The sequence below is a fragment of the Hoplias malabaricus genome, chromosome 9 (assembly GCF_029633855.1).
Source record: "Hoplias malabaricus isolate fHopMal1 chromosome 9, fHopMal1.hap1, whole genome shotgun sequence".
Lineage (NCBI taxonomy): Eukaryota > Metazoa > Chordata > Actinopteri > Characiformes > Erythrinidae > Hoplias > Hoplias malabaricus.
In genome coordinates this window covers 43,305,267-43,332,766 of record NC_089808.1, presented here as the reverse complement: position 1 = coordinate 43,332,766, position 27,500 = coordinate 43,305,267, and the positions used below count along the sequence as shown (strand labels likewise).

Sequence of the window (27,500 nt, the reverse complement as noted above, 5' to 3'; positions counted from 1 at the left end):
ACACACACAGCTCCTCACTCCCTCTACAGTGAACTACATCAGTCATAAACTACACTGTACACACACAGCTCCTCACTCCCTCTACAGTGAACTACATCAGTCACAAACTACACTGTACACACACAGCTCCTCTCTCCCTCTACAGTGAACTACATCAGTCACAAACTACACTGTACACACACAGCTCCTCTCTCCCTCTACAGTGAACTACATCAGTCATAAACTACACTGTACACACACAGCTCCTCTCTCCCTCTACAGTGAACTACATCAGTCATATACTACACTGTACACACACAGCTCCTCTCTCCCTCTACAGTGAACTACATCAGTCACAAACTACACTGTACACACACAGCTCCTCTCTCCCTCTACAGTGAACTACATCAGTCATAAACTACACTGTACACACACAGCTCCTCTCTCCCTCTACAGTGAACTACATCAGTCATAAACTACACTGTACACACACAGCTCCTCTCTCCCTCTACAGTGAACTACATCAGTCATAAACTACACTGTACACACACAGCTCCTCGCTCCCTCTACAGTGAACTACATCAGTCAAAAACTACACTGTACACACACAGCTCCTCACTCCCTCTACAGTGAACTACATCAGTCATAAACTACACTGTACACACACAGCTCCTCTCTCCCTCTACAGTGAACCACATCAGTCACAAACTACACTGTACACACACAGCTCCTCTCTCCCTCTACAGTGAACTACATCAGTCATAAACTACACTGTACACACACAGCTCCTCACTCCCTCTACAGTGAACTACATCAGTCACAAACTACACTGTACACACACAGCTCCTCACTCCCTCTACAGCGAACTACATCAGTCACAAACTACACTGTACACACACAGCTCCTCTCTCCCTCTACAGTGAACTACATCAGTCACAAACTACACTGTACACACACAGCTCCTCACTCCCTCTACAGTGAACTACATCAGTCATAAACTACACTGTACACACACAGCTCCTCACTCCCTCTACAGTGAACTACATCAGTCATAAACTACACTGTACACACACAGCTCCTCACTCCCTCTACAGTGAACTACATCAGTCACAAACTACACTGTACACACACAGCTCCTCACTCCCTCTACAGCGAACTACATCAGTCACAAACTACACTGTACACACACAGCTCCTCTCTCCCTCTACAGTGAACTACATCAGTCACAAACTACACTGTACACACACAGCTCCTCTCTCCCTCTACAGTGAACTACATCAGTCACAAACTACACTGTACACACACAGCTCCTCTCTCCCTCTACAGTGAACTACATCAGTCATAAACTACACTGTACACACACAGCTCCTCTCTCCCTCTACAGTGAACTACATCAGTCATAAACTACACTGTACACACACAGCTCCTCGCTCCCTCTACAGTGAACTACATCAGTCATAAACTACACTGTACACACACAGCTCCTCTCTCCCTCTACAGTGAACTACATCAGTCATAAACTACACTGTACACACACAGCTCCTCGCTCCCTCTACAGTGAACTACATCAGTCACAAACTACACTGTACACACACAGCTCCTCACTCCCTCTACAGTGAACTACATCAGTCACAAACTACACTGTACACACACAGCTCCTCACTCCCTCTACAGTGAACTACATCAGTCATAAACTACACTGTACACACACAGCTCCTCACTCCCTCTACAGTGAACTACATCAGTCACAAACTACACTGTACACACACAGCTCCTCTCTCCCTCTACAGTGAACCACATCAGTCACAAACTACACTGTACACACACAGCTCCTCACTCCCTCTACAGTGAACTACATCAGTCATAAACTACACTGTACACACACAGCTCCTCACTCCCTCTACAGTGAACTACATCAGTCACAAACTACACTGTACACACACAGCTCCTCACTCCCTCTACAGCGAACTACATCAGTCACAAACTACACTGTACACACACAGCTCCTCACTCCCTCTACAGTGAACTACATCAGTCATAAACTACACTGTACACACACAGCTCCTCACTCCCTCTACAGTGAACTACATCAGTCACAAACTACACTGTACACACACAGCTCCTCACTCCCTCTACAGCGAACTACATCAGTCACAAACTACACTGTACACACACAGCTCCTCACTCCCTCTACAGCGAACTACATCAGTCACAAACTACACTGTACACACACAGCTCCTCACTCCCTCTACAGTGAACTACATCAGTCACAAACTACACTGTACACACACAGCTCCTCACTCCCTCTACAGTGAACTACATCAGTCACAAACTACACTGTACACACACAGCTCCTCACTCCCTCTACAGCGAACTACATCAGTCACAAACTACACTGTACACACACAGCTCCTCACTCCCTCTACAGTGAACTACATCAGTCATAAACTACACTGTACACACACAGCTCCTCACTCCCTCTACAGTGAACTACATCAGTCACAAACTACACTGTACACACACAGCTCCTCACTCCCTCTACAGTGAACTACATCAGTCATAAACTACACTGTACACACACAGCTCCTCACTCCCTCTACAGTGAACTACATCAGTCATAAACTACACTGTACACACACAGCTCCTCACTCCCTCTACAGTGAACTACATCAGTCACAAACTACACTGTACACACACAGCTCCTCACTCCCTCTACAGTGAACTACATCAGTCACAAACTACACTGTACACACACAGCTCCTCACTCCCTCTACAGCGAACTACATCAGTCACAAACTACACTGTACACACACAGCTCCTCGCTCCCTCTACAGTGAACTACATCAGTCATAAACTACACTGTACACACACAGCTCCTCACTCCCTCTACAGTGAACTACATCAGTCACAAACTACACTGTACACACACAGCTCCTCACTCCCTCTACAGTGAACTACATCAGTCATAAACTACACTGTACACACGCAGACTGCACTAGAGTTCAGATTCACACAGATGAATGAATAGAAATGGTGTGTGTTAGAAATATATACTGCACTGTTAACATCTAGATTCAGTCGTTTCAGGACGTGTGTGTGGTCGTGGTGTTTTGAAGTCCCTCTTTAAGCCCCCTACTGGACTGGTGTGAAAATGCAGCCATTTTCGTATTTTTAGTAGATGGATATTTTTAAAAACAGGGAGTTTTTTTTTAAACAGAACTGTGTGAATGAGGCCAAAACAAATTCAAGAAAAACAACAAATTCCAGATCTTGCTTTTGTTGCATTTCACACAATGTCCCAACTCCTCTGGGAGTGGAGTCGGCAGCAGTAAAAATAAAGGCAGGACCCGTTCTGAAACAGGGTGTAGCTTTTTAAAATCAGGTTTCAAAATGCTTTATATATAGGAACACAGTAAACATGACAAGAAGCTGAAATAAGATTCTGGGTATAACACAGTGGACAGAGTGTGGAGCCTGGCCATAAATCATACTTTTACTTTATGAAGTGTTAAGAACGTAAGTGCAGTTATGGTATATTTTATGTGTATAAATATTATTTAAACCATCTATCCCCTATAAACCGATTTGTAAAGTCGTTTTGGCACAGATTTTATAGGAAGTGTTACAGAAACGTCTCCTGGAATTACAGGCAAAAAACTGCCATAACTGAAGTTAAGGGACTTCCCCAGATCCCTCACACACACACACACACTGAACTCACTGAACCCTCAGCACTGTGTGTGTGTGTGTTTGTGTGTGTGTGTGTTTGTGTGGAACATGTTGAGACATGCAGCACTTCTCTGAAACACAAGCTTCCTCAGCACCCTGAACTATTTAATTCCTAAACATTCATCAGAAAACAAACATTCGTTAAAAATTTCCACCTTAAATTATACACCGCCCCCAGAGCTCACACAATCAGCAGCGCTAACACTAACAACGCTAACACGCGCGCTAAAACATGCAATTTCTGTGTTGGTAGAAATGTTGCGAATGTTAGCAATGTTGCTAATGTCTGGCTAATCTTAGCAATTAAACGGTATGTTGGTAATGTTAACAATGCTGTAAATGCAATGCTAATTTTACCATTACTGAAAATGTGTGGCTAATGTTAGCAATTAAACAGTATGTCAGTAATGTTAGCCATGCTAGATGTGTGTGGTTCATGTTACCAATGTTAGCAATGATCCCAATTCCTGGCTAATGTTGGCAATCAAACATGCTAGCAATGTGGGAAATTGTGAAGCTAATTTTAGTACAATGTGCAGTTCACTTAAGAACAGCGTTGCTAAATTAAGATTAACACAAGCTACGGTGTATATTATGATGTTAGTGGTTTTGTATGCAGTAAACATTGTTAAATTTACAGTTATAAACATGTGGTTAGATTTGGCTAAAGCTAATGATATAAGCACAAATATCACATTAATGTAAGCACAATGTACAGTTTGTATTTAGGTAAAATCATCATCATAAATATGGGTACATTTGTAATGTTATACCATAAACATGTCATAGTGCTGTAAGTGTATTATTATAATATTAGGGCTATAATTATTTAATAATAAAGCTAATAGTTTAGATGACAGTTACTAATATTAAGTTATGTTTATAGTGCTGTAACATTAAGTTAATTCACATTTTTAAAAACATGTAATAATTAACTTTTATGAATATTATGGATGTTTGGTTAGTGATGATTTAATTGTGATGGCAGTGTTATAATTCATAGATAGAAATGGACTTTATAACGTTGTACTTTGGCAGTTAATGCTGCGATTAACTTGCAATTAATATTAAATGTTTTATATGTGAAATACTCTCACTGTATCTTCAAAACTTTACAGGAGAAGGAAAAAAAACCTTCTAAACTTTAAATTGAAGCCAAAGTAAAAGTATTTTTGGAGCATTTCTATTGGTCCATGTGTTTAAATGATACATAGTGAACTAAACATCCACACACACGGAGATACATGGTTTTCTGTGGACAGTGAAGATATAAAATATCAATTAAGTTATAAATATGAAATTTGTAATAATTAAAGAAATAGAATGAAAACTGACATCTACATTTAACACATCCGTGGCAGTGAAAACACACACACACTTTTGATCAGGGCAGTGAACACACCCCTGGAGCTGTGGGCAGCCCTCTCAGCGCCCCGGGAGCGGTTGGGGGTTAGGTGCGTTTCTCAGCTGTGGATGTTGAGGGAGGAGACCGTGCCGTTCCTTTACTCCTCCCACCCACTGTTATTGTCGGCCGCGCGGTTTGAACCAACAACCTTCCGGTCCAAACCCTCTGCTCTGAACATGCAGAGTAACGTAGAGAGTAACTGTATAAACCGCAGGTGGAGGAGGGGACGCCCTTCTCTCAACATCAGTTTAATAAACACACTCCTCGTGTAGAGAACATTTCAGAGCTGAACTGATCACAATCAATCAATAAGTAAGTCATGAGTCATTAACCGTATAAAAGTGTAAGAGTTAATAATGTGGTAAACAAACAGGTGATAAAAGTTGTTACCTGCTCCAGTGCCACCTCCATTCATCTCTATGTAGGAGAATGGCTCAGTGGACGCCATGGTGAGTCTCTGTGTGTGTATCCTTCAGTGAAGACTTAATCTAAGTTAAAACAATGTCACTCAGAGCACACACTCCTGTATACACCCCAACACACACTCTGCTACCACGCTCACTCCAGCAGAGAAGGTGCCATGCCTCAGAGTCCAGGAGCTGTCAGTGGAGTGGAGCTGTGAGCAGGAGACACTCACTCAGCAGGGACTTTCTACACCACACCAGACCATACCAACTCACAAAGGAGGGGGGGGGGGGGGGGGGGTTAGGACTGATCTCTTTACTCTGAGCACTCATCACTTTATTCCCTGGGTCTTATTAAAGTCTTATAAAGCTGTTCCTGTGAGAGGGCGACACGGGAACACACTGTGAACATAAGAGTTACACCACGAACATTCAGACTCACCGTGAGACCTGTCCTCACCCACACTGCCCCGTCCCCCCCCCGCGGACGTCCTGAATGGTGCAGTCCGTGTCCGGTTCTGAATACTTTGCGCTTTTCTTTCATCAGAAAAAAGTCAGGTTTCCTCCTTCTGCGGTTCAGCTGCACTTTATCACCTTCATTTCACAGTGTTCACAACAACGGGGAACCTTTCACAGCCAGGAGTTACGAGGAATAAAAGTGTCATTAATGTCAGTGATTTTATAAATGTGTAGTTAATGATGTTACTGTGAAGTTGATATTATATATTTCCACTGAAACTACTCAGAAAAGAATAGGACGGTGATGATGACAGAGATGTGAATAAATGAATATATAACAAACTTGTTTTAAATGTTTTATTGTATCATTAATATGAGCGCTGATATAACTGTGTCATTTGTAAGGCATTGTATTTTTAAAAATGCTGTAAATGTTACGTTTAGTTCATTATATTATTAATCAGTAATTATTATATAGTTAAAAAAGCAATGTTATGAATGTGTGATTAAGCACCCGGAGGAAACCCACGCAGACACAGGGATAACACACCACACTCCTCACAGACAGTCACCCGGAGGAAACCCACGCAGACACAGGGAGAACACACCACACTCCTCACAGACAGTAACCTGGAGGAAACCCACGCAGACACAGGGAGAACACACCACACTCCTCACAGACAGCCACCCGGAGGAAACCCACGCAGACACAGGGAGAACACACCACACTCCTCACAGACAGTAACCTGGAGGAAACCCACGCAGACACAGGGAGAACACACCACACTCCTCACAGACAGCCACCCGGAGGAAACCCACGCAGACACAGGGAGAACACACCACACTCCTCACAGACAGTAACCTGGAGGAAACCCACGCAGACACAGGGAGAACACACCACACTCCTCACAGACAGTCACCCGGAGGAAACCCACGCAGACACAGGGAGAACACACCACACTCCTCACAGACAGTAACCTGGAGGAAACCCACGCAGACACAGGGAGAACACACCACACTCCTCACAGACAGCCACCCGGAGGAAACCCACGCAGACACAGGGAGAACACACCACACTCCTCACAGACAGTAACCTGGAGGAAACCCACGCAGACACAGGGAGAACACACCACACTCCTCACAGACAGTCACCCGGAGGAAACCCACGCGGACACAGGGAGAACACACCACACTCCTCACAGGCAGTCACCCGGAGGAAACCCACACAGACACAGGGAGAACACACCACACTCCTCACAGAGAACATTTTTAATTAATATTAATATTATTTGAAATGTGTAATGGATTGTGTTATAATAACGTAATACGATATAATTATGGTAATATTATTTTTATTATCTGTTTGTTGATAATATTCTAATAAATCCTTAATGAATTGATGACTGTTCTGGAATTTAACCTCAAAGAGAGTCATTACTCCTCCACAGAATAATTATATTTAAATTGAAATGTGTGTCTGAGCCTGTTCCTGCCCCCGAGAGAGGAACATCATCACACACTGCTGTAAGTTATTCTCAAATTCTTTTACAGATCTGTTTTAAAGCCCAGATTTGCTGCCGAGTTACTGTTTGATCCTGTGTTTGTGCTTCAGGCTGTTTACTTTTTCATGAAGAACATTTTCTCCTCATTTCACTTCTTTTTCTCTCCATCATTAACTCTGCTCTGTTCCAGAACCTGAGTTTTACTGCCTCCACTCCCAGCGATAATGAGCTACTGCTAAAAACATGCTAGCACGGTCCACTCAGGACGTCTCAAACTCCCGGGGTCCTCTTCGTCTCCAGACAAAGACTAAAATTCTTTAAACAAAAGAATGTGTTTTGTTTTAAATTAAAGAAATCTAAGATGTTACCAGGTAGTTGCTAATGTAATGAGATGTGCTAATATGTTGCTAGCCCGCAGCTATGATATCCCAGGTGGTTGCTATGCTGTAGCAGCTGATTGCTAGGTCATTGCTGAGGTATTTCTGTTGAGGTGTTGAGAGGACGTATTCATTGCTGCTGTATTCCAGTTGATAGCTAAGCATTTGCATAAAGTGCTATCCCTATATTGTAATAAAACACTTTAAAAAGGATATAACTTTTTTTTTTAAATAAATGCTATTAATCAATCAGAGACCTGCGTCTTTAACAATCTTTAAATGCTTCTGTTTAATAAAGAAAGAGCAAAAAAAAAAAAAAAGTGTGCAGGAGCATTAGCACAGACCTAACGGTTTATGAAAAATCCCATAGGGGGCGCTAGATTAATTCACTGATACAGCAGTAGTGTTCATTCTTCATTATTTGTTGGTCCTGTTTTGATGTTTTCGGCCTGTTATAAGAGTGTAGCTCTGACAGTTACAGCATTCCGTTGAGTTTGAGCTGAAACAGTATTTGGACTGGACCAGTGGAAAATGGTGTGGCTTGTTGTTTTGACATAATCAGCTCAAACTGGACCTGCTCTAATAAATGTGTACATGTCATTTTTATCTGAACTATGACTCTGTTGTGGGAAAAACGCCGGGAGGTGAGTGTGACACGTTACACCTTTCACCTTTTCTTCACCAGCGTCATTTCTGTAGTTTTCCTTCATGTTCGTTTACGGTGTGAGAAAATAAGCACACTCCATATTCACAGATGTTATTAATAATAAACAGAGCAGCTCTGATTCCGTCTGGAAAACTGTGTGTGCTCACGCTCCACTGATTAAAGCTCAAGGCTTTTTTTTTTAACAAACTGACCACACTGACCTTGAGACATGGAGAAAAATGATACACACACTTCTCATCATCCGTCTGATGATGTAACGTCCCAATAACTCTGTTTACTTTAACCTTGACCACTTACCATCACTTACACACTTCTAATCATCCGCTTTGTGATGACGTAACAAACCAGTAACACGTTCCCTTACCCTTGACCACTTACCACACACCAGCTACGCCAGGGAACACGGTCAAATAATATATATATGTGTGTGTGTGTGTGTGTGTGTGTGTTGTGCTGGTGTAGAGTGGATCAGACACAGCAGTGCTGCTGGAGTTTTTAAACCCTGTGTCCACTCTCTGTCCACTCTGTGAGACACTCCTCCCTCGTTGGTCCACCTTGTAGATGTAAAGTCAGAGACAGTAGCTCATCTGTCGCTGCACAGTGTGTGTCGCTCGTCCTCTAGTCCTTCATCAGTGACACAGGACGCTGTCGGCTGGATGTTTTTGGTCGGTGGACTGTTCTCGGTCCAGACACTGAGGGGTTTAAAAACTCCAGCAGCACTGCTGTGTCTGATCCACTCTACACCAGCACAACACACACTAACACACCACCACCACGTCAGTGTCACTACAAACTGCTCCTGTGTGGACAGTGGATATTAAAGTAAAACTGAAAGACGTAGGTAGATGTAGCATTTTGTCCTGAATGAAGGCTCGGTTTAATTATAAAATACAGACCCAAATCGTCTGGATCTGAAACGTATCGATTTTTATAAACAAAATCCAACTAGTTTACTTTAATTCGGTCAGATAACTTTTAAAACCCGGAGCAGGGTGCAGTCAAACCTGCTGCCGCCCGATCCCCAGTGGAAACATTCCCTTAGCAACAAGGACCCAGTCTCAAAGGGAACGGGCCAATCAGAGAGCTGCTCCTATGAGGTTCCAGCCAATCGCGGCTGAGGGGCGGGTGTTGTGGAGCGGGCTGTGTGTGAGAGAGGAGCAGAAGGAGAGCTGTGAGCTGGAGATAAACCAGGAGGTGTTTTACTGAAGGTAAAGATCTGTGTAAGACTTTTCCACGCCGTTTACACTGTGTCTGTGACTCTCTCTCTCACAGAAACGAGGGCGGACAGCTTCTCTCTCTGAAGAAGAAGGTGGAGAATGAGGGAAGTGTGTCTGAACCGGGAGTAAACCTCGGTGCTGTGTTTACACCCGTAACCGCAGCAGCTCTTCATCAGCGGCCAGGACACACACAGCTGTCCGCCACCAGGTGGCGTAACCTACCCGTACATTACAGCTCCACTCACAGTTTGGATATCAGTTTAATATCCCTGAAGTTATTGGACCGGTCCTTAAACAGAATTTTTCATTTTTCCATTCACACTCTATTGACTGGTTTTACTTGATTAATTTGTTATTCCTTGTAAAAGAGATCAGTAAATCATTTGAATGCAGCAGTGTCAACGTTTTCAACTTTAATATTTTATATCAGACCGACGTGTTAATGCAGGGGTGTGTAATCTCATCGGCAAAGGGTCTGTGTGGCCACTGGATTTTAGTCCAATCGGGCCAGAGCTCACCTGAATTAGTTGGTCTCTGTAAAACAACTGATCATGTGACCTCCTGGTTGGTTGGAACAAAAAACAGCAGCCACACCAGCCCTGGGTAAGATTGCCCACCCCTGTATTATTGTCTCTTACAGTTGTTGGTGTGTACAGTAATATCTTGATTGATCTTGAAGACGTCACCTACATCCAGTTCCCTCCGAGCTCACCAGCGCATTCACACAGGAGAGAAACAGTACCTGTGTTCAGAGTGTGGCAAGAGTTTACTCAGCTTTCTCAGAGTTCACTCGAGACACCAGCGCGTTCACACTGGAGAGAAACTGTATCAGGGGGAAGAGTTTTACTAAAAAGACTTATCTAAACACCATGGTGTTCACACTGGAGCGATACTGTATTCCTGTTCAGAGTGGGGAGGGATTTACTACAGAATAATCTCAAGAAACATCAGTGCATCCTCCCAGAAGAGCAGCAATGACAGTGCAGTGTTGGGGAACCTAACGCAGACCTACACAAAGCCCAGTCTGATCTAACGCAGACCTACACAAAGCCCAGTCTGATCTAACGCAGACCTACACAAAGCCCCGTCTGATCTAACGCAGACCTACACAAAGCCCAGTCTGATCTAACGCAGACCTACACAAAGCCCAGTCTGATCTAACGCAGACCTACACAAAGCCCCGTCTGATCTAACGCAGACCTACACAAAGCCCAGTCTGATCTAACGCAGACCTACACAAAGCCCAGTCTGCTCTAACGCAGACCTACACAAAGCCCCGTCTGATCTAACGCAGACCTACACAAAGCCCAGTCTGCTCTAACGCAGACCTACACAAAGCCCAGTCTGCTCTAACGCAGACCTACACAAAGCCCAGTCTGCTCTAACACAGACCTACACAAAGCCCAGTCTGCTCTAACACAGACCTACACAAAGCCCTGTCTGATCTAACACAGACCTACACAAAGCCCTGTCTGCTCTAACGCAGACCTACACAAAGCCCAGTCTGATCTAACGCAGACCTACACAAAGCCCAGTCTGATCTAACGCAGACCTACACAAAGCCCAGTCTGATCTAATGCAGACCTACACAAAGCCCAGTCTGATCTAACGCAGACCTACACAAAGCCCCGTCTGCTCTAACGCAGACCTACACAAAGCCCCGTCTGATCTAACGCAGACCTACACAAAGCCCCGTCTGCTCTAACGCAGACCTACACAAAGCCCCGTCTGATCTAACGCAAACCTACACAAAGCCCAGTCTGATCTAACACAGACCTACACAAAGCCCCGTCTGCTCTAACGCAGACCTACACAAAGCCCCGTCTGATCTAACGCAGACCTACACAAAGCCCCGTCTGCTCTAACGCAGACCTACACAAAGCCCCGTCTGATCTAACGCAAACCTACACAAAGCCCAGTCTGATCTAACGCAGACCTACACAAAGCCCAGTCTGCTCTAACACAGACCTACACAAAGCCCTGTCTGCTCTAACACAGACCTACACAAAGCCCTGTCTGATCTAACACAGACCTACACAAAGCCCAGTCTGATCTAACGCAGACCTACACAAAGCCCAGTCTGATCTAATGCAGACCTACACAAAGCCCAGTCTGATCTAACACAGACCTACACAAAGCCCAGTCTGCTCTAACGCAGACCTACACAAAGCCCAGTCTGCTCTAACGCAGACCTACACAAAGCCCAGTCTGCTCTAACGCAGACCTACACAAAGCCCAGTCTGATCTAACACAGACCTACACAAAGCCCAGTCTGATCTAACACAGACCTACACAAAGCAGCTCTTGTATCATTAAATCAATAGGAAAGAAGGCTGTTTTTTTTTCTGGAGGACTTTTATTACATTTGAATGTTACATGGAAGTAGAAGTGACTAGAAATAAAGAAACACACACAGATTCTGGTTTATAAATGCAGCGAGTCGAGACGGACGCATCAGAATGGACTGATGAACACGTCTGTCCAGAGTTAAATACAGATAAACAAAATAAAAACATTGTTCTTCAGGAATGTACTGGAGGATTAAAGGGATGCTCGGGTTTGTTTTCAGTCTCAGCTCTGTGTTGTGTTTGTGGCGGTTGATTTATCAGCTCAGATGAGTTTCGTGAGAGAACGACTATGAGTCAATGACGAGACGCTGCTGAGAGTGAAGCGCCTGCTCCTTGGCCTCTGCTGGTCATTAATAAGTTTTGCGTAAATTGTGATGAAGTAACTGTCTGCGATAATAAACCACACGTCACACATTCAGCACAGAGACTGGAAACAGTCCGGAACATCCCCGTAAATCATCAGCAGAGACTCTGTAAGACCAGCGCAGTCCGATCCAGGAGACCAGTGATCCTCTCGGACCGTCCGACGGCGTATCAGAAGCTGGATTATTGGACGTCTCTGATGCACAGGTGTTAAAACACACGTCAGTTGAATATTTAAACAGAATATAAACAAACGTTCAGGTAAAAGTGGTCCGAGTCTGTGCTTGATTAAATAGATGAATAATAAATACGGCATTATTTGAGGTTTCATGCATTTAGATAAACACAGATTGTGCTGAAAGACATGGCCTCGTCCTCTTTATTCCTCTGAGGCTTTAAACAGACTCGTCCAGTTAACCTTCCCTTTAAAATCCACCACACACACAGAGTGAAACCCTCCTCCGCTGAGAGAACACAGCCTTTCTCCAACACTCAACAATAAATCAGGATTCATTTGGTTTAAAAAGCGGAATCTCAGGATAATTCACCTTCTCCGTTCAGGACAGGACTAAAACAGGACTAAAACAGGACTAACCCTGGTTTAAAGGAATACTCCGGAGTGTCGGAGTGTGTCCTACGTCTGGTTACCACAAGCCCCCCTTTCAGCTGGCCTCCACCCACTGACCTCTATGTAACCAGAGGTGGAGTAACACGGCTCCCTTTAAAATATCTGGAATGGTGAGGAATCCTGCCGTGTGCACTCTGTAAAATGAAGATGCTACGAACGGTTCACTGAGGGATGCCTTAGAAAAACCAAACGGGTAAAGAACCTTTACGTCGGGTGAAGTTCTTAAACCTTTAAATGATTCTTCACACTCGCATCTTTTACACAAACACGGTTCTATATGGAACCACAAGTGGTTCTTGTACAGCATCGGTCAAAGAACCCGTTGTGGCGCCTTCATTTTTAACAGTGCAGTGCTATAAATCATCCTCCAGGGGGCGCACACAATTGAATGTTTATGTTGTTTGTTTTTGCTCAAATCGAGTAAACAGATGTAAACACAAGGTGGATGTGAGTTACACTCCTCCTCAAACACCCCCCACCTGTAAACACATGTACAGACCCACTCGGGGCTGCCTCCACGTCATAAACGATAGTGAGTATAGTGATCTTAGGCTCATGTGCAGCTGCTCCAGAGCGTTCTGTTCTATTGGGCAGTGCTTTTCTGTAGAGATTCTACACTGCGTCGTCTTACAGTGCCGACTTTACGGAGTGTGTGAAGACGTTTGGACACAGAGTGAAACTCTGATTTCTTGTGAGTTAGAGGCTGAAGTGAACAGCGCAGGTGTTTCTAATAAAATGGCCATATAATGCAGGTAGAGTGTGTGTGGACATGAACATGGACCTGTCTGTGTACGGCGCTGGGGTCTGGACGTTGTGGAACTCCCTCGACTTGCGATGCTCTGGACGCGAACCTCAGGTCATTAATATAAACTTCTTAAGAACGTTTTGGCCCTAGTTTTTTTTTAACAAGCTTCAAAAACATAAAATCCAGAGTGTGGCCTAAGTGTAAACTGACGTATCGTTTAAACACGTGACAAGGTGGTGACAAGGGTTCAATTTACAGATTTAAGAATAGATTTTCAGTTTCTCTTTAAAGCAACACTAGGTAAGATTCTGTATCTTTGCTCCTGGGCTCCCCCTACAGTCAGAGTGTAATTCACTTTTACAGCACTGTCCTGAAATCATGGGGGAGGGATGAGGGTGTGGTCAGCTACCTTCTTCCAGAAGTTACATAGTGCAGTTTCTGCAGTGCTGAGCCCAGAGTAGCAGTCATGGACCTGTGCTCCCTGTTACAGCTCAGTGGATCATCACAGTGATTTTGAAGCTGTAATTTTAAGGTAAAAATATGACCTAGTGTTACTTTAAAGCATTTCTTTTACCCCTTGTCGCCAATTCCCCGTTCCCTCTGACTGGTAAAGACACGTAAAGGTGGACACCTCAACACACCGCAGGACGCTAGCAGCCAGGACGCTAGCAGACCCCGCTCTTAGCACTGGGTTTGTGTGAAGTGAAGAAATGTGCGGTCATCCCACCGTCACAGAGAGAGAGGCCAACTGTGCGCTCTCGGATCAGATCCCACCCCGACCTCCTCCTGACGGCAGGGTTAAGGCTGAGACCACCACAGCGCACAGGAGATAAAGCGATTAAACTTTGACGTTTTCTACAAGTGACCACACTTCCTTCAGCACAAAGCACAGCAGACGTCCGAGAGATTTCAGACTCAACACCTGAACACGAGCGAGGAATATTCCAGAGTGTGTTCACACCACACACAGGGCACAGACACACTGCGGGACTCTTCAGCTGGAGTTAAACACCAGGGAGACCCCGGCTGTGTCCCAATAACCAGGAAACTCCCGCCAAGGCAGTATCACAGGGAATTAAATACGAATAATAATAATAATAATCAAAATAAAACAATCCAACCTCACAATTCAATAAGAGCTAATTACACTGCATTTAGAGCGTTCTTAGATTAGCACGCTAGCTAGTTTAGTCTCCTGTAGTTTTGTTTTAAAGGGACAGCTCTTTTCTCTCTAGCACTAGTTAGTGGTGTTAGCGAGGTAGCATTAGCAGGTACCTGGTGGGAATGTTTGCTGTAATTACTCTCTAATTCAGAGACCTGCTGAGACCCGGTTCATAAAGAACGACGCTAACGAACTAAAAGAGCGGAGTTTGGGAACTTGGTGGTTATTGGGACACAGCCCACACACTGCTGGTTTACAACTGTGGAGTTGGAGTTTATTAAAGCACCACCTATAGACCGATAAAATCATGCTCTGCCCTTAAAGGAGCCGTGTGCGAGTTGGAGATCTCTCTGAGAGAAATGAACAGAGTCAAAGTGTTAGCGAACCCTCACTGAGTGAGTCCACTGTTAAAGTCCTCACTGGTCAGTGTTAGCTTGTTAGCAGGCTGTTTGGATTCAGACGCCCTCTCCACGCTGACCTCTGCACTGATCTGTTTGGTCGACTGCGGCTGTGAAAAATCACACTCACATTTAGAGAAACACAACTCAGACCTGGAACTCCTTACATGGGCAAGAGGCCTTTTACAAAATAAGAGCATGACTTCCAGGGTCTATTTCAGCAAAATAAAATAATAACAAAACAAACCCATCTCTGTCATAAAACAATACAAAACAAAACCAAGGAATTCAATCTTAAGCCTGGTCTCATGTGTAGAAGTGTGTGTGTGTGTGTGTTGGAGCAGGAGGAATGTTCCGGAGGTGTGCCAGAGATTCCTGACGGAGTCGGAGGCTGGAGTTTAATCTTTTCTGGAATCTTTAACTTTCAGGATTTCCTGTGGAAAGAACAGAAACAGAGACCGGGTCAGAGACACATTCCCGAGTATCAGAGTCCGCTGCGGTGGGACACTGGGGTGGATGCAGGGATGGAACAGTGTCTGTGGGATTTACAGCTGATTACAGAAGAATAAAGTGGACCTGGAAAGGCCTCGTTCTGAAGCGACAGAAGGGATCTGAACACTGGAGTCGTTTATTTAAATGTGATCTGGTTTTAAAGTGGAATAATGACCTGGAGTAAAGCCCCCTTCAGCTTCACGTACGCCTCGTCCAGATCATCGTTAACGATGACCACGTCAAACAGACCGGGCTCTTTACCTGGAAACAGGAGGAGCACACACACACACACACACACACACAGGGTCAGACAGATCACCCCCAGAAACCAATTCATCTCAACTGTAGCCCAAAGTAGAGTTCAGACGACATCTCACACTGAACAGGACAGAGGGAGACGCCAGCTCTCCTCCCGACAGCACCGGGCCACACCGGGCCGCACCGGGCCGCACCGGGCCACTGACCACGTGTGTATCTGTGTGTGTTCACAGTGTGGAGGTCTAGGTATTCATCACAAAGTGGGGACTAAACCCTGTTTACAGCAACCACTCCCCAGTGATGACATCACACTTTAAAGTGAAGGTGTGTTAGAGTCAGTAAGTCTCCACAAATGAATGGACATCTATGTAATGTCCCCTGAAGGCATGGAAATATGTGTGTGTGTGTGTGTGAGAGAGAGAGAGCGAGAGAGAGAGAGAGAGAGAGAGAGAGAGAGAGAGAGAGAGGACGTACTGATCTCCAGGTCGACTCTCGCTGCCTGTAAACGTTTCTGAAGACTTTCCTCGCTCTCGGTTTTTCTGTCCCTCAGTCTCATCTCCTGAAGAACACACACACACACACACACACACACACACACACACAGAGCGGCCAGTTCACAAAACATGTTCAGAAGTTACACAGTGCAGTTTCTGCCGTGCTAAGCCTGTGACAGACTCTGACTCTAAAATATATTACACACTGTTGCTTTAATCCTGTGTCTAAAAATAGTCTTTTTCCAGCCGATGTCTCCAGACTCTTCTTCTCGTGATGAACAGCTGTTACACTGACACCTAGTGGCCTGGAGGCCCCAGAGATTCTGACCTAACTGTATTTTAACCATTGACTGGCCTCCTGTGATGGAGATTAATCTCATTCAGGGAAAACCTCGGGTTAATTACGCATCATCAATAACGACGTCTATAAACACACACTGCTGCTCTAAAGGATGACAGCGTAAATCAGAGGGGGTCAGTACCAGGACGCTCATGGACGGAGGCTGGATGGAGATGTAGATGGGGTTGAGGTCTGTTCTCTTTATGTTCTTCACTCCCTGCATGTCTATGTCCAGGATGCAGATCAGATTCTGGGCCTGGACGTCCTGGACCGCAGCTTTACTGTGAGACACACACACACACAGTTTATACAGTCCTGACGACCCCAGTGTGATCTTAATGACAGCAGTGCAGAAGAAACAAGCTCCACCCACTTACACCTCATTTACATATTGTTCATCCTGATTCTTTTAAATGATTCACTCCTCATTCACTCAGTGCTTTCCACCAGAGTCGGGAGGCGTTTGACACATTTCCTTCAACACAAACAGGTTCTGGAACCAGAAAAGTTGGTTTGGGAATCAAAGAGCGGTAGGTTTCTCAGCTCGAGCCGTGAGGACGTCAGTGGGCGTGGCTTGTTACAGGAGGAAGGAGCGATGGCGACTGTCACGAGGAGCACACAGTGGAGTCTCCTACGTCTCAGCGCCAAAAGATCATCACTGTTTACTTTTAAGAGAAAACAGACGTCTGTAACAACAGCTCAAACGCTCACAGGTCGTCCACAGGCTCCGCCCTCTTCTCTCCTCTGTGTACTGCGCTTAGGTTATCACTGAGGACACTAGTGAGGACAGAGGACAGTGAGGACGGAGGCAGGTTATCATTGAGGACAGTGAGGACAGTGAGCCGTACCTGGTTCCGTACATGTTCCCTGAGAACTCTGCATTTTCAATGAATTCCCCGTTCTCAATCCCAGCCTTCATCACCTCTCGGCTCACATAGTGATAATCTACACACACACACACACACACACACACACACGCACACAGAGAGAGAACAGAAGTTTTGTTCAGATCCTAATTGAATGTATTTGATTAATTATTATCTCTAATGAAGCCAAAGGAAACACTGACAGAGAAGAAGAGAAACATCAAATAAGATAAAGATATAAAAATAAACTGCAGTGAAAGAGGAATACAGAGTGTGTGTGAGAGAGAGAATGTAGGGTTAAAGAAGGTTAAAGTAGCGATGTGTGTGTTCACCTTTCCCGTTCTCCTCTCCGGGACGAGGCTTCCGTGTCGTATCTGTTCAAACAAAACAAACACAGACCTTCAGAGGAACAGCACCGTCACTGTTTTACTTTTATCTCATTTTAAATGTACCTTTAATGTTTTAATTATTTTGAATTGTAAATGAGTTTCTGGAATTTAAATAAAACCCATCACTGTCCTCAGTCTCAGATTAACCTCCACCACCAGGTCATGGCATGAACGGATGAATGTGTCTGTGTTTAAATGGACAGTTCAGTTATGAATGAATGAATCAGTTAGTGTTTGAGTGGTCAGTTCAGTTATGAATGGATGAATGGGTGTTTGATTCTTACGTGAGACGCTGAAGCCGAAGACTCCTTCGTATTCTTTCATCAACCTTTTCAGCAGAGTGCTCTTCCCTGCCCCTGACGGACCACTCAGTACCACCGGCCTCGGACCAACCATCACTACAGAGAGAGAGAGAGAGAACAGAGAGACAGGACAGAGAGAGAGAGAGAGAGACAGGACAGAGAGAGAGAGAGAGAGAGAACACAGAGAGACAGGACAGAGACAGAGAGAGAGAGAGATAGAACAGAGAGAGAGAGAGAGAGAGACAGAGAGAGAGAGAGGACAGAAAGAGAGAGAGACAGGACAGAGAGAGAGAGAGAGAGACAGGACACAGCTCTCAGGTCTCAGTCAGCCAATCAGCTCTCAGGTCTCAGTCAGCCAATCAGCTCTCAGTCAGCCAATCAGCTCTCAGCTCTCAGTCAGCCAATCAGCTCTCAGTCAGCCAATCGGCTCTCAGCTCTCAGCCAGCAAATCAGCTCTCAGCTCTCAGTCAGCCAATTAACTCTCAGTTCCCAGGTGTCCAATCAGCTCAGTTCCCAGTTGGCCAATCAGGAGTCAGTCTGTGTGTGGAGCTCAGTGTAGATCAGTTTTAATTGGAGGGTGTTAATGGAGCTCCACAGCGTTGATCAGCGCTCGTTAGTTTAGTTTTAGTCAGAGCTCGTTAGCGGTGCAATAGAATCTCCTCTGGGGAAAATCACCTTCACATTTACACCAACAAACAACCCCACCACCACCCTCTTACCCCCCCTTACACCGTCTTACCCCCCCTTACACCGTCTTAGCAGGATTACTACAGTAGATTATTATTAGATTATATATGATGTATTAGTGGGAGTTATATATTATATTAAATTATATACTCAACTGATTCACTGAATCACTTCCCACAGACAGACACAGGACGGGACAGAGACGGGACAGGGGACAGAGAGAGGACAGACACGGGACAGGGGACAGACACAGGACAAGGGACAGAGAGAGGATGGGACAGAGAGGACAGACACAGGACAGGAGACAGAGAGAGGACAGACACAGGACAGGGGACAGAGAGAGGACAGACACAGGACAGGGGACAGAGAGAGGACAGACACAGGACAGGGGACAGGGGACAGAGAGAGGACAGACACAGGACAGGAGACAGAGAGAGGACAGACACAGGACAGGGGACAGAGAGAGGACAGACACAGGACAGGAGACAGAGAGAGGACAGACACAGGACAGGGGACAGAGAGAGGACAGACACAGGACAGGGGACAGAGAGGACAGACACAGGACAGGAGACAGAGAGAGGACACACACAGGACAGGGGACAGAGAGAGGACAGACACAGGACAGGGGACAGAGAGAGGACAGACACAGGACAGGGGACAGAGAGAGGACAGACACAGGACAGGAGACAGAGAGAGGACAGACACAGGACAGGAGACAGAGAGAGGACAGACACAGGACAGGGGACAGAGAGAGGACAGACACAGGACAGGAGACAGAGAGAGGACAGACACAGGACAGGAGACAGAGAGAGGACAGACACAGGACAGGAGACAGAGAGAGGACAGACACAGGACAGGAGACAGAGAGAGGACAGACACAGGACAGGGGACAGAGAGAGGACAGACACAGGACAGGGGACAGAGAGGACAGACACAGGACAGGAGACAGAGAGAGGACAGACACAGGACAGGGGACAGAGAGAGGACAGACACGGGACAGGGGACAGAGAGAGGACAGACACAGGACAGGGGACAGGGGACAGAGAGAGGACAGACACAGGACAGGAGACAGAGAGAGGACAGACACAGGACAGGAGACAGAGAGAGGACAGACACAGGACAGGGGACAGAGAGAGGACAGACACAGGACAGGGGACAGAGAGAGGACAGACACAGGACAGGGGACAGAGAGAGGACAGACACAGGACAGGGGACAGAGAGAGGACAGACACAGGACAGGGGACAGGGAGAGGACAGACACAGGACAGGAGACAGAGAGAGGACAGACACAGGACAGGGGACAGAGAGAGGACAGACACAGGACAGGGGACAGAGAGAGGACAGACACAGGACAGGGGACAGGGGACAGAGAGAGGACAGACACAGGACAGGAGACAGAGAGAGGACAGACACAGGACAGGGGACAGAGAGAGGACAGACACAGGACAGGAGACAGAGAGAGGACAGACACAGGACAGGAGACAGAGAGAGGACAGACACAGGACAGGAGACAGAGAGAGGACAGACACAGGACAGGGGACAGAGAGAGGACAGACACAGGACAGGGGACAGAGAGGACAGACACAGGACAGGAGACAGAGAGAGGACAGACACAGGACAGGGGACAGAGAGAGGACAGACACAGGACAGGAGACAGAGAGAGGACAGACACGGGACAGGGGACAGAGAGGACAGACACAGGACAGGAGACAGAGAGAGGACAGACACAGGACAGGGGACAGAGAGAGGACAGACACGGGACAGGGGACAGAGAGAGGACAGACACGGGACAGGGGACAGAGACAGCCACACGTTTAAGGACTGGTGCTCAGTGGTCTCTCATTTGAACTCTGGACCCTCAGTGACAGAGCCTCCTGAAAGAGTCTGTATCCAGTCCTGGTGAACTCTCACTGATTCGAAGTATGTGATTCACTGAATCAGAATCGTTTCCTAGAGTCCGGTGTGTGAATCGACTCTGAGTGGAGTGTGTGGCGGGTCCGGTCAGTAAACACTAAACAAATATCTTAGCAAGATACACACTCATTCACTCAGTAATCATACCATTACACACACACACACAGCTTGTTGGAAATTCTCCCAAAAAGAACTACAGTGATATAAAAGTTAAAAGTCTGTACTCACCTCTCTCCTCTGACCTGAGTCTCTGTGTGAGTGTGTGTTACTCTGAGGTGTGTGAGTGATGTCATCTCTTTTGAAAGGGTGTGTGTGTGTGTGTACAGGAGTTAAACCTGTCTGACAGCCGGAGGGTGGAGTTATTCCGGATTGTTCTCACACACTGAAACTGCTCTGAAACTCAAACCACACTCAAACTGACTGAATATAAACTAAAACTCTGAGATTTCAGATGTGTTTGTTTTATAACAATATTAACATATTCAGGCTCCGCCCACAAAGCCCAGGTGTTACAGCTGAAGCTGGGGATGTGAGGATCAGTTAATGTTTAATTAAACGACTCTTGGCCAAAACTAAAATTCAGGACATGGTTTAGAGTCGAGGTGAGGAACAGGCGGCCCGCGGCCCGAGACTGGACCCAGACACTGTCCGATCCGGACCTGGACCTGTAGCTGATAAACTGTTCAGAGCTGTTTAGTTGTGAACAGAGTGTGTGTTTGAAGTGTGTGACTCTTCTAGTCGTTACGGTGCAGGTTTAGCGCTCCAGGAAACTCACGACCAATCACATGTGTTTCTGCATATCACACGTGAGGCTCCTCAGCCAATCAGATCTGTGCATCATGATGAGCGCTGTGACTCCACTGAGTGACACACACAGGGCAGGGTCCAGACGCCGCTGTCCTGGGGTCAGTAAAAACAGCCCGAGGGACGAGATCAAAGCTCTTTAGGACACTTTCGGGACGACGGTGCGGTGCGACTTACGACCAGAGACTTTAATGAGAAGGGGACGATAATGGGTTGGAATTCTAATAATGATGAACATGGATCTGTTTACGGTCCTCAGCATTAGGAGCCAATCAGATCGCTGCTTATGGGAAAGCAGTAAAGTCAACTGCAACTACAACAGTCATTAGAGACATTAAAGATGTGTTTTTTCCCAAAATCATTGTTTTATTTGTAATTTTTTCTTGAAATGAGAAAAGGGTGATTTATTTAGATCATTTGTTATTTATAATCATTAGTAAATGTTGCTGAAAGTGTAATTTAATTTGACATTCAGTTATTAACAACACAAAACTATGAGACTATTGTAATGTACAGGACGTGGCACTGACCATATTCAGGTTCTACTTTACGCTCCGGACCTTGGCCTGAGAAAACCTTCTCTAACTGGACCTTAATATGTTTTAATGAATTCCCCCTGGTTTAGATAAAAGAACACAAGCTGGAAACTGTGGTATTTAAGCGTCCAAGTTTCTTAATAGATCTGTGTTCCACCTTAAATGTTACAGCACTTGTACCCGGGCACCTAGACTTCTCATCTGAATATTCCATTCCACCTTAAATGGTGCAGATCCAGTCTGTCTCCTCGGTGTCTGGGCTCCGGAGAGTCTGACCTTACTGGAACTCCGGGGGTGGGGTGGGGTCTACAGAGTGGTCTCCAGGAGGACTCCCACACATCTGACCACACACACACACACCTCTACAGTGTCTACTCAGCACATCAGTAGATGGTGACCTCAGCCCTGATCCTAACCCTAAACCTACATAAAGATAACTGTAAGCTCCAATAGATTAGGAACAGTGTGTAGTGTGTAACACTGTCACTGACGGGTTACAGCTCTGTTCCTGAAGCTCACTTTGAACAAATTAAAGTGTGAGTGAATTTAGTGAAACAGTGCCACCACGGGATGAGAGACTGCTTAGTGACCATAACACAACTATCAATCACAACCATCCTTAACCAATCATAACCATCTTTAACCAATCACAACCATCCTTAACCAATCACAATCACTCTAAACCAATCACAACCATCCTTGACCAATCACAACCACCCAAAACCAATCACAACCATCCTTAACCAATCTCAATCACTCTAAACCAATCACAACCATCCTTAACCAATCACAACCATCCTTAACCAATCACAATCACTCTAAACCAATCACAACCACCCTTAACCAATCGCAATCACTCTAAACCAATCACAACCATCCATAACCAATCACAACCATCCTTAACCAATCACAATCACTCTAAACCAATCACAACCATCCTTAACCAATCACAATCACTCTAAACCAATCACAACCACCCTAAACCAATCACAACTATCCTTAACCAATCACAACCACCCTAAACCAATCACAACCATCCTTAACCAATCACAACCACCCTTAACCAATCACAACCACCCGTAACCAATCACAACCACCCGTAACCAATCACAACCATCCTTAACCAATCACAATCACTCTTAACCAATCATAACCATCTTTAACCAATCACTATCACTCTAAACCAATCACAACCATCCTTAACCAATCACAATCACTCTAAACCAATCACAACCATCCTTAACCAATCACAATCACTCTAAACCAATAACAACCACCCTAAACCAATCACAACTATCCTTAACCAATCACAACCACCCTAAACCAATCACAACCATCCTTAACCAATCACAACTACCCTTAACCAATCACAACCATCCGTAACCAATCACAACCACCCAAAACCAATCACAACCATCCTTAACCAATCACAATCACTCTAAACCAATCACAACCATCCTTAACCAATCACAATCACTCTAAACCAATCACAACCACCCTAAACCAATCACAACCATCCTTAACCAATCACAACCACCCGTAACCAATCACAACCACCCGTAACCAATCACAACCACCCGTAACCAATCACAACCACTCTTAACCAATCACAACCATCCGTAACCAATCACAACCACCCAAAACCAATCACAACCATCCTTAACCAATCACAATCACTCTAAACCAATCACAACCATCCTTAACCAATCACAATCACTCTAAACCAATCACAACCACCCTAAACCAATCACAACCATCCTTAACCAATCACAACCACCCAAAACCAATCACAACCATCCTTAACCAATCACAATCACTCTAAACCAATCACAACCACCCGTAACCAATCACAACCATCCTTAACCAATCACAACCACCCGTAACCAATCACAACCACCCAAAACCAATCACAACCATCCTTAACCAATCACAACCACCCGTAACCAATCACAACCACCCGTAACCAATCACAACCACCCGTAACCAATCACAACCACCCGTAACCAATCACAACCACTTGTAACCAATCACACCCATCCTTAACCAATCACAAACACTTGTAACCAATCACACCCATTCTTAACCAATCACAAACACCCTTAACCAATCACAACCATCCTTAACCAATCACAACCACCCGTAACCAATCACAAGCATCTGTAACCAATCACAACCACCCGTAACCAATCACAATCACCCTTAACCAATCACAGCAATCCGTAACCAATCACAACTAACTGTAACCAATCACAAGCATCCGTAACCAATCACAAACACCCGTAACAAATCACAACCATCCTTAACCAATCACAACCACCCGTAACCAATCACAACCATCCGTAACTAATCACAACCTTCCGTAACCAATCACATCCACCCACAACCATCCTTAACCAATCACAAAAACCCACAACCAATCACAAACACCCACAACCAATCACAACCATCCTTAACCAATCAAACACCCGTAACCAATCCAGCCGACAGCGTCCTGTGTCACTGATGAAGGACTAGAGGACGAGCGACACACACTGTGCAGCGACAGATGAGCTACTGTCTCTGACTCTACATCTACAAGGTGGACCAACGAGGGAGGAGTGTCTCACAGAGTGGACAGAGAGTGGAGAAACAAGGACGTGTTCCTAATCCAGTCATCAGTCGGTGTGTAGAGGTCAGTGAGAGAGTCATAACCCTGTTCCGTGAGGAGCTTCACATTTACAAACAATAATCAGTCAGTTTGATTAGTTCTGTCTGCGGGTCCTGGTGGTGAAACAGCTGACTGCACCTTTAAAGAAATGTGTCACTGCGGACACAGCTGAGAGTGACAGAGCCTCTTGACCGTGGTCAGTGTTTAAACCCCAGTCTCTGTTTTTCCACGTCAAAGTCAGACACGTCTCTGAGAAGCTTCTGGAACATTCTTCACACCACAGGCTAACACTGCTCTGAATTACCTGCTCATTAAAGTAACACTAGGTAATATTGATTTCAGGACAGTGCTTTAAAAAACAATTATACCCTGCAGCTGTAGGGGGAGACCAGGAATAAAATACCAAATCTTACCTAGTGTTACTTTAAGGAGCTGTGTGTCAACAATGCTACATGCTAACAGCTACTCTGAATTAGCAGCTCAACACTAGGTAAAATTTGGATTTTTTGCTCCTTGGGCTCCCCCTAGTTTAATTTATATTTACAGCACTGTACTGAAATCAGTGGGGAAGTGGTGGTTTACTCCCCTCCTCCAAAAGTTACATAGTAGAGTTTCTGTAGTGTTGAGCCCCAATTAGCATTGACAAGGGCTATATTCTCACTATTACAGCTCTGTTTATCATCACAATGACTTTGAAGCTGTATTTTGACAGTAAAAATATTACGCAGTGCTCCTTTAACGTCCCGGTAACTCCTTATATGGGCATGAGGCCTACTACAGAATGGTTATATGGTCTGAGGGGTGTATTTTGATTGGTCGCGTCCCTCATTTTAAGATTGTAGGTTAATGAATAAACATTGACCACTGTTGGTCCAAAGATCTCTTCAGAATTTCATAATAAAAGCCCCCCTGTGATAGGCTGAGGGCTGATAATCAGGACCATGTGTGTGAGGATAGTTGGGGGCTAATTAAGGACGGGAGAATTGCACGTGGACTGAGTTTCAGTCTGAGATTAGATTACACTAATCTAACACACACCGCTGTTATAGAGGGCCTGAGGACAGTTATTACACTGTAATAAACCACAGGAGTGTTACAGAGGAATGAGAGGATTTTAGAGGAGGACGTCTGGTTCCATTCACCTCTGCTGTCCACTGTCCCCTGTCCTGACCCTCACACAAACACTGTCCATCTCTGCGTTTACAGGTCAGCCTCAGAATTCTAGGTGAATTTTGAAAAGTGGGTGGAGTTCCCCTTAAAGTCTCAGTGCTGCTGCTCTCACCTGAGAAGGTTCTGTACAGGAGTCTCCCCAACATCAGCTCCGGGACCTGGTCCTCCTCTCCTCTCCTCTCCTCTCCTCCTCTGAGCGTGTCCTGTCTTTCTCTCCTTATAGTCTCTCCCAGCTCTCCTCTCTTTCTACGTATCCTCTCCCTCGTTTCCTTTTCCCTTTCTCTCTCCTTTTCCTCTACTCTGATTCTATCCCCTCTTTAAGCTCCTTCTCTCTTCCAGCTCTCCCTTCTTTTTCTCTCCTTAAATCTCCCCTCCTTTCTCTCTTTACCTCTGTCCCATCCCTCACTCCATCCCCCCTCCTTCCTGTCTCTTCTTTCCCTAACTTCCCCCTTTTTACTTTTTCTCTCTCCCCACACCGTCTGTCTCTACTTCCCCCTCCTCCCTCTCTCTTTCAGATTCTCTTTTCCCCCCTTCCTGTGTCTCTCCTTCCCTTCTCTCTCTCACCCTCCGTCGCTCCGGTTCACCGCGAGCGCCATTACCGCTTCATTCAAGCTTACGTCACCAGGGCGACAGCTCGAGCGTCGACGAAAACAAAGTCATGCGGCAGATCTGGAGAGGACGCGCTCCAACACGCGCTCCAACCCCGAGTAGGGTCCCTAAGTAGTGCACCAAGACCCTACAGCACCTTCACTTCGCCTATACCGATCAGCCAAAACATTAAAACCACGTCCTTTTCATACACAGGGGCACTTTGAAGTTCTATAGTTACAGACTGGAGTCCACGTGTGGCTCTGCATACTTTATTACCCCCTTTCTTTAATGGTCAGGACCCACACAGAGCAGGCACGTGGTGGTGTGTTAGTGTGTGTTACATTGAGTGGATCAGACACAGTGGTGCCTGCTGGAGTTTTAAAACCCTGTGTCCACTCTGTGAGACACTCCTCCCTCGTTGGTCCACCTTGTAGATGTAGAGTCAGAGACAGTAGCTCATCTGTGGACACGCTTTTGGTTGGTGGACGGTTCTAACTCTAGTAGCACGGCTGTGTCTGATCCACTAGCACCAGAATGACCCAGGACCCAAATCACACCTGCTCCGTGCGGGTTCTGAACACTGAAGAACAGAGTGAAAAGAGGCTAAAATGTATGCGGAGCAGCACA

At 45.6% G+C, this 27,500-nt stretch overlaps 3 protein-coding genes across 5 annotated transcripts in view; 1 reads left to right on the top strand and 2 right to left on the bottom strand.

The window, feature by feature from the left end:
* The window catches only part of pik3r3a (phosphoinositide-3-kinase, regulatory subunit 3a (gamma)), a 14,627-nt gene extending 8,877 nt beyond the window's left edge, over nt 1-5,750 (bottom strand). Inside the window, exon 1 of the mRNA XM_066681054.1 lies at nt 5,504-5,750. Coding sequence (XP_066537151.1) covers nt 5,504-5,561 — 58 coding nt within the window. The 5' untranslated portion in view covers nt 5,562-5,750. The remainder of the gene's footprint in view (nt 1-5,503) is intronic.
* A 6,339-nt stretch (nt 5,751-12,089) lies between these two features.
* The window catches only part of guk1a (guanylate kinase 1a), a 16,300-nt gene continuing 889 nt past the window's right edge, over nt 12,090-27,500 (bottom strand). The window contains exons 1-8 of one of the 3 annotated variants that reach the window (XM_066681039.1): nt 26,395-26,654; nt 18,507-18,620; nt 18,166-18,207; nt 17,816-17,912; nt 17,110-17,248; nt 16,608-16,692; nt 16,051-16,136; nt 12,090-15,817 (exon numbers count right to left, since the gene is read on the bottom strand). In XM_066681039.1, coding sequence (XP_066537136.1) covers nt 15,782-15,817; nt 16,051-16,136; nt 16,608-16,692; nt 17,110-17,248; nt 17,816-17,912; nt 18,166-18,207; nt 18,507-18,620; nt 26,395-26,428 — 633 coding nt within the window. In that variant the 5' untranslated portion in view covers nt 26,429-26,654 and the 3' untranslated portion in view covers nt 12,090-15,781. Of the gene's footprint in view, nt 15,818-16,050; nt 16,137-16,607; nt 16,693-17,109; nt 17,249-17,815; nt 17,913-18,165; nt 18,208-18,506; nt 18,621-21,353; nt 21,384-26,394; nt 26,655-27,500 lie in introns of those variants that run through there. The other 2 variants (XM_066681041.1, XM_066681040.1) reach the window with 2 other exon arrangements.
* c9h1orf35 (chromosome 9 C1orf35 homolog) overlaps nt 27,265-27,500 on the top strand; it is a 7,469-nt gene continuing 7,233 nt past the window's right edge. The window contains exon 1 of the mRNA XM_066681025.1: nt 27,265-27,500. This exon is cut by the window's right edge and continues 263 nt beyond it. The gene's annotated coding sequence lies outside the window, so the exon portion shown is untranslated.